Here is an 8,780-nt window from a genome sequence, read left to right as displayed (position 1 = left end):
GAGCACATTACTGACAATATGTACTGCTTTAACAGAAACACAACAGGTGGGTGGCTTTAACAAGCAGAACGTTATTCTCTCACATTTTATGAGGCTAGAAGTCCAAATTCAGAGTGCTGGCTCCAGAGGAAGGCTTTCTCTCTGTGTCAGCTCAGGAGGACAGCCCTTGTCTCCTTTCAGCATCTGTAGGTCTAGTATACCTTGGAGAGCTCCATGCATCTTATATCACTAATTCCCTGGAACTGGGGGCTTCGTGGTCCAGGGACCTCAGATCCAAAGGATGCTCTCCACTCCTGATTCTTTCTTGGTGACAGTAGGTCCCACTTTCTCTGCTCACTTCTCTCTCCTTTTATCTTTGTAGGATGAAAGATGTCACCCACTATACCTCTGAGGAAACTTCCTTTCAATTGATTAGCTGCTCATAGCAGACCCTACCATCAATGCAATTACATTATAGTAGATCTCATCACGGGGAGGAGTTACTACATCCTAATTACTAAACCACTGACCCAATCAAAGCTGACATAAAACCAAAACTATGACAACAGGATACAAATAAACATGTCATCTATTGTTGTTGTTGTTAAGTGCCGTCGAGTCGGTTCCGACCCATAGCGACCCTGTACAGGGTTTCCGAGGGTGTAGATCCTTACGGGAGTAGAAAGCCTCATCTTTCTCCCGCGGAGCGGCTGGTAGTTTCGAACCGCTGACCTTAAGGTTCGTAGCCCGATTCGTAACCACTACGCTACCAGAGCGTCTATAGACATGATTTATTTATTTATTTCAAGGATATGTTAAATATGGTATTTACCTCCCCTACCTCTAAAGGCACCTTTAAATAAGAAAAGAACATATATGTCTAAGTCAAAAATGTATAACAGCACTGGAGAACAACAAAGTATGTCATTAATAGGTCAGAAATTTTGAGAATTCTTAGAAAACGCAAGTCACATAGAATCAAAATAATATAGAAACAAGAGTAAACATATGCAAGACAAGAGTAAAGAGATAAAACACATGCAAGAGGAAACCTGCTGGTAAACTAAAATAAAAATTTGAGTTCTAGCACAGACATTTCACTGTGGAGCACTGAGTTCTGAAAATCAGAGGAATGCCCAGAAACTCACTACTACTGAAGAATGAAAGCCAAAAGCTATAATATCCAGAAGCCATATGTTCTCCTCTATCCCAGCCCAGTGATCACTGACAAGATGGTACATCTACCTAGAAAAGAAAAGGGATTCACAATAAAAAATGTTGGTAGGCGTACAAGAATCATGAACTTTTAAGGAAAACCAACCCCATGAAAGTGACATGAAAAATTCAATAAATAGGAAAAATGGCACCCCAAACTAAGAGTAAATAGCTAAATTAAAAACTTGAAATGAAATAAAGTTAACATACATAAGCACTTGAGAAGTCATTGTTGACAAAATTTCTGACCCATGTTGTTAAGTACCGTCAAGTAGGTTCTAACACATAGCGATCCTGTTTAGGGTTTCCAAGGAGAAACTGGTGGGTTTCAACTGCTGACTTTGTGGTTCACAGTCCAGTGTTAACCCTACAACACCACACCAGGAGTCCAGAAAAGTCATAAGTCCATAAAATAATGTTTTGAAAATTACTGTGGGAAAAAAAGCAAGAGTTCTTAGAAATTAAAAGTAGTAGTTGTGAAAGATCAAAGGGATTTGAAAAGAAAAACTAAGGAACTTGAAGAAGAAATCTGTATAATAGAATTTCCTAAAGAGGAGACTCATGAGATGAAGGGGGACATAATCAAAGAAATAACACAAGAAAGTTTCCCACAGCTAAAAGATAGGAAAACAAGTGCTTCAGATTAAACTGAGCTAACAAATAAACACTAATCAGGAGTAATACTAATTGTCTTTACAACATCCACATGTAGCTATTTCACAGTGCATTTTAGGACTCCATGGATAGACAGACATCCCAAAGCTCCCTGAGGGAACCAGTGACCCATGAAAGAATCAGTAAAAGATGGGTGTTTGTCCTCTGGCTAGTCTCACAGATGTGACAGATCAGGAGTTCTGGTCCTCTTACTGGAAAGCAATAGACATTGATGCAAGATAGATGCATCTATGGTTCCTAAAAATGTTTTAGATACTAGATAGATGTTGACAGAAACTAAACATTTAAATATGTGTGCTAAGACTTTAATAGTAGTTATAAGAGCAAGTGAAATGAAACTGACAATTTCCCAGTTGCATATAGGAAGGGGGAAAAAACAACCCTCAAATCAATTAAACAAAACACAGGAAATAAAAGGAAAGCAAGTTAAATGGAAAACATTGGGCTGGTTATTAAGCTATTGCCTTTGAGTTTTGAATTCACTCTTCTGTAATATGCTCTGTGATGCTGGGGCTGGGAACCTACCAATGATAGTTCTCCTTTGGGTTATTTTAAATTATTATTATTTCAGTTTGGCGTAAGGTGTTTATTGTTAACCAGTCTCTTCCTTGATTTGGGGAATCTGAGAAATTTTAATTTTCTTCCTTCAGATTCTTTTCGCAGATGGTGCTGTGAGCAGTAGTCCTGATTCAGGTCCTGTTTGTTCTTCTCTGGAAATGCCAACAAGCCGTCATAGTGGAGATTTGGTAGAATCGGGATCTCAGCAAAAATCAGAAACAGCACCATCTGAGATTATCATCACCAAGAAAGGTAATTATTGAAACCTCTCAATATATATAATTGAGTCAGTAACGTTTTCTAGAGCAAATACATTTTCACTTTCATCCTTTTGGAGTCTCTGGGTGGTGCTGCTAGCTGAAAGGTTGGAGGTTTCAGTCCATCCATGGTGTACCTCAGAAGAAAGGCCTGGTGATCTCCTTCCAGAAAATAGCCATTGAGTGAGTTCTAACTCAGGCCTCTGTCTCACAACCCATTTTCATTTTTATAAAATGTATGTACCAAGAATATATGTATTTTTAAATGCTCTTTAAATTCACAAATATTATGTATTCACATATCATTTAATACCTGCTTCTTTTCACTTAACAATGTTTTTAGACCTGCAGCCATGCTGGCATGGTGCTGTAGGATCAGTACTGGACTTCAAACCACATGGTCTACAATTCAAACCCACCAGCTACTCCTTGAAAACCCTGTGCAGGGTTGCTATGAGTCATAACAGACTCAACAACAGTTAACAACAACAGTATGGCACTGTAGAACAAAGCAAAATCTGTTGGAACCACAAGTTTGGCAGTTCAAACTCACCAGCCACTCCTTGGAAACACTATTCAGGGTCCCTAAGATTTGAACCAAAAATTGATGGCACTTAACAACAATAACAGTGTATTTCTAGTTTGTTTTGCTAACTGATTACTTGAAACATAGCTCCATATAATAAGCATTGGACAGTTCGAGGTTTGAACCCTCCAGCCACTCCACAGGAGAAAGATGAGACTTTCTGCTCCCACAAAGATTTAAAAGCCTTGGAAACCCTATACAGGATTGCTATGAGTCAGAACCAACTCTACTTCACTTAACAATAACAATAATGTGGTAGGTCAAGTTCTTTGTTGGTTTTTTAAGTTCTTATTGCTGTTATGGTTAAGTGCCATGGAGTCGGTTCCAACTCATAGTGACCCTGAAGAGGGTTTCCAAGGAGCAATTGGTAGATTTGAACTTCTGACCTTGCTGTTCAAACCAACCTTGCGGATCAGTGCTTATCCTACAGCACAACTCCAGGACTCCCTTTTAAGCTTTATGTATGCTTTAAAAGACCATGATTCCTACAGTTATTGAATACTTTGTTGTATTTAGATCAGACTCCTTAGTTGTATTGTTCAGCTCTATATTCAAGTTCAAAGGAGCCCTGGTGGCACACTGGTTAAAGCTTTCTGCTGCTAAACAGAAGGTTGACAGTTCAAATCTGCTAACTGATCTGTGGGAGAAAAATGAGGCAGTCTGTTTCTAGAAAGATAGTCTTGGGATCCCCATAGGGGCAAGTCTCCTCTCTCCTCCTATAAGGTCACTGAGTCAGAATAAACTCGACGGCAGTAGGTTGTTTTTTGCTGTTTTTTGTTTTATATCCAAACCCAGCAAACTGTCTTGTAAAGGACAAGATAATAAACAATTTAGACTTTGTGGACCATACAATCTCAGCCACAACTACTCAGCTCTTCTGCTGAAACTTGAAAGCAGCAAATGAGCATGGCTGTTGTCTTAGTTCTTTAATCTTGATATAACAAGAATACCACAATGAAACTTCAACAAGCAGAAACTTATTCTCTCATAGTTTAGGAGGCAAAAAGTCCAAATTTAAGACACGGGCTGTAGGGGAAGTGTTTCTCTTTCTGTCAGCTCTAGAGAAAGCTCCTGGTCGCCTTTGGCCCAGAGTTCCTTGGAAATTTCCACATGTATTGGCACCAGTCTTCTCCTGGGTCTAGATGGTTCTCAGCACAGGCACCCTGGAGCCTAAGGATATGCTCAGCTCCTGGCTCTTCTTCCTGTGTTGTGGATTCCTTCTTCTCTGCTCCCTTCTTTCTCCTTCTATCTTCTATACGATTAAAGGTGATCCAGGCCACACCTCAGGGAAATGCCCCCACCCTAATCTCCTTATAACTGATTGACTGATCACATAAAATGACATCTGGAAAATGGTGACAACTACCAAACCACTGAGAATCGTGGCCCAGCCAAGTTGAATTGTGTCCCACATGTTTTGTGAGATACAATTCAACCCATGAGATATTCCACAGACTATATTCCACAAACTACTTAAGGACACTACATTTTGAATTTCATATGATTTTCACACATCATGTAATATTATTCTACTTTTTTTGTTGTTTTTTTGACCATTTAGAAATATAAACGACATTACTGCTTTATGGACTGTAGAAAAATAGACGACAAATCATACTTGTCTTCCAAGCCAGTTTTTCAACTCCTGTTACATATTCAAAAGACCTCTTGGAGTGTAGTGGTTACAAGTTGGGCTGCTAACCTCAAGGTCAGAAGTTCGAAACTTCCAGCTATTCCATGGGAGAAAGATGAGGTTTTCTACTCCCGTAAAGATGTATATTCTCGGAAGCCCTATGCAGAGTCACTATGAGTTAAAACTGACTCCATGGCATACCACCACCATCATTATATATCCAAGAAGCACTGCTGATGTAGTGGTTAAAGTGCTCGACTGCTAAACAAAAAGTCAGTAGTTGAAAACACACCAGCTTCTATATGAGAGAAAGATTTGGCAGTCTGCTCCCGCAAAGATTTATAATCTTGGGACCCAGTATGGGCCATTCTGCTGTGTCCCATAGGATCACCATGAGTAAAAAAATTGATGCAATGACAGTAGGTTTGCATTTCTTGTATAGCCTTAAATATTTTTATCAATTTCCAATACTCATCTGTCAGTTTGTTATACTATGATAGTTTGTATGTTGCTGTGATCCTGTAAGCTGTGCCGTTGGTATTTAAAAAAAAAATAGGGCCACACAAGACGGAGAGGTTCCAGCAGGCTACTAGACAAACACAAACTAGGAAGAAGTAGAGGCAGACTACTGAATAGTTAGCCACTGAAAACCTTATGAGGAGCAATGAAACACTGTCAGACATAGTGCCAGAAGATGAGCTCCTCAGATTAGAAGGCACGCAGAAGGCTTCCTTCTCCAAATAGGGTTGACCTTAATGATATGAATGGGGTTAAGCATTTGAGACCTTCATTTGTTGATGGGACGCAACTCAAGGTGAGAAGAAACAGCTGCAAACATCCATAATGTATGAAGGATGACTCTAAAAATTGGTAGCTGTCAAAAGTGAAATAGAACACTTAAAGATTGATATCTTGGGAATAGTGAACTGGAATGGACTGGTATTGGTCATTTTGAATCTGACAGTCATATGATTTACTATGCCTGAAATGGTGAATTGAAGAATAGTGTCACATTTTTTGTCAAAAAGAACATTCAAGATCTATCTTGAAGTACAGTGTTATCTGTGATAGGATTGTATCCATAACCTTACAAGGAAGACCAGTTAGTACCACTAGTATTTAAATTTATGCAACAATCACTAAAGTCAATGATGATAAAATTGAAGAATTCTACCAACTGCTTCAGTCTGAAATTGATCAAACATGCAGTTAGGATGTGTTGATAATTACCAGTCATTGGAATGAGAAAATTGGAAACAAAGAGGGAGGATTTTGCTTGAATAATATGGTCTTGGTGATAGAAATGATACTGAAGAGGGCATGATAGAATTTTGTGAGACCAGTGACTTGTTCATTGCAAATACATTTTTTTCAACAGCATAAAAGGTGACTCTGCACATGGACCTCACCAGGTGAGATACACAGAAATCAAACTGACTACATCTGTAGAAAGAGATGTTCAGTATCATCAGCCAAAACAAAGCTAGAGGCAGACTGTGGAAAATACCATCAGTTGCTCATATGCAAGTTCAGAATGATCCTAAAGAAAATTAAAACAAGTCCAAGAGAGCTAAAATATGGCTTTGAATACATACCACCTGAATTTAGACACCATCTCAAGAAGAGATGTGATGCATTTGGCACACTAATCACCAAAGACCAGAAGAGTTGTGGGTTGACATCAAGAATATCATACATGAAGAAAGCAAAAGGTCATCCAAAAGACAGGAAAAAAGGAAATACCAAAGTGGATGTCATAAAAGACTCTGAAACTTGTTCTTGAGCATAGAGAAACTAAAGCAACTGGAATAAATAAAGTAAAAGAGTTGAAAAGAAAATTTCATAAGGCAACTTGAGGAGACAAAGTCAAATATTATAATGAAATGTTCAAAGACCCGGAGTTAGAAAACCAAAAGGGAAGAACACATTCATCATTTCTCAAGCTGAAAGAGCTAAAGAAAAAAATCAAGCCTAAACTTGCAATATTGAAGGATTATACGGGAGAAAATGTGATAATCAGGATTGGATAAAGACTCATTAACAGCTTGTGATATTCAGATGATACAATCTTGCTTCCTGAAAGTGAAGAGGACTTAAAATACTTACTGATGAAGACCAAACACTACAGACTTCAATATGGGTTGCACCTCAACGTCAAGAAAACAAAAATCCTCACAAATGGACCAATAAATTACATCACGATACATGGAGAAAAGATTGAAGTTGTCAAGGACTTCATCTTGCTCAGATCAACCATCAACACTCATGGAAGCAGCTGTCAAAAAAATTAAGTGACGTATAGCAATAAGCAAATCTACTGCACTAGACCTCTTTAAAGTGCTGACGAGCAAAGATGTCAGTATGAGGACTAAGGTGTGCTTGACCCAAGTCATGGTATGTTCAATGACCTCATATGCATGTGAAAGTTGCACAGTGAGTAAGGAAGACCATAGAAAAACTGATGCATTTGAGTTATGGAGTTGGAGGAGAATATTAAAAGTCCCATGGACTGACAAAAGAACAAACCAATCTGTGTTAGATTGCCGGGATATGCTGGAAGCCAGGATAGCCAGACTTTGTCTCTCATACTTTGAACATATTGTCAGGAGGGACCAGTCCCTGGAGAAGGATATCCTGTTTGGTAAAGTGGAGGATCAGAGAAAAAGAGGAAGACCTCCAACGAGATGGTTTGGCACAATGGCAGCTATGATGGGCTCAAATGTAGCAGCGATTGTGAGGTTGGCAGAGGACAGTACAGTGTTTTGTTCTGTTGTGCATAGGGTCACTATGAGTTGGCACTGACTCAATGGCACCTAACAACAACATTTAATAACAGTCTTACCTTGTTAATACTATACAATATTAATTTTGTTTTATGCAGTTGTGTTTCTTTATAATTATCTACACAGTCATTTTACTTTCTCTCCAATTCTTCTTGCATCTTAGACCTTCATTATATACTTTTATTTTCTTTTAGCATGAAGAAACACTTTTCTTTGAATAATTAGTTCAGTGATCAAATCTACTGGAGGCAAACTCTCTCAATATTTGGTTTTCTGAATATGCCTTATGTTGTGTCATTCTTAAAAAATTATTTCATTGGATATGTTGTTGTTGTTGTTGTGGATTAGTGTCATCAAGTCAGAATTTCAACTCATAGTGACCCTGTTTAGGGTTTCTGAGGAGCAGGTGGGGAGTATTGTTGTTTGGTGCAATCCAGTTGGTACTGACTCACAGCGACCCTATTCACACCAGAACAGAACACTGCCCGGTCCTGGGCCAACCTCACAATTGTTGCCATGCTTGAGCCTATTGATGCTGCCACTTTGACAATCCATCTCACTGGGGGTCTTCCCCTTTTTATCTGACCCTCCACCTTACCAAACATGGTATCCTTCAGCGACTGGTCCCTCCTGACAATATATCTGAAATATAAGAGACAAAGTTTGGCCATCCTGGCCTCCAAGGAACACTCTGGCTGCACTTCTTCCAACACAGATCTGTTTGTACTTTTGGCAGCCCATGGCACTTTCAGGATTCTCCTCCAACGCCATAACTCAAATACATCAATTCTTTTACAGTCTTCCTTATTCAGTACTATCCAGCTTTCACATGTATATGAAGTTACTTAACATACCGTGGCTTGGGTCAGGTGCACTTTAGTCCTAAAGCTCACATCTTTTGCTCTTCAACACTTTAAAAAGGTCTTGTGGTAACCAGAGAAGCAAAGGACTTATACAAAGAAAACTATAAAACACTACTACAAGAAACCAAAAGGGACTTACAAAAATGGAAGAATGTACCATGCTCCTGGATAGGAAGATTTAACATTGTGAAAATGTCAATACTGCCCAAAGCAATTTACACATATAATGCA

At 38.9% G+C, this 8,780-nt stretch overlaps 1 protein-coding gene across 1 annotated transcript in view; it reads left to right on the top strand.

The window, feature by feature from the left end:
* Positions 1–8,780, top strand: part of SPAG17 (sperm associated antigen 17) — a 324,904-nt gene that overhangs the window by 244,669 nt on the left and 71,455 nt on the right. The window contains 1 exon segment of the mRNA XM_006861302.1: positions 2,520–2,679. Coding sequence (XP_006861364.1) covers positions 2,520–2,679 — 160 coding nt within the window.

This window comes from Chrysochloris asiatica, unplaced genomic scaffold, assembly GCF_000296735.1.
Source record: "Chrysochloris asiatica unplaced genomic scaffold, ChrAsi1.0 scaffold00042, whole genome shotgun sequence".
NCBI lineage: Eukaryota > Metazoa > Chordata > Mammalia > Afrosoricida > Chrysochloridae > Chrysochloris > Chrysochloris asiatica.
This window is presented reverse-complemented; position numbering and strand designations above follow the sequence as displayed.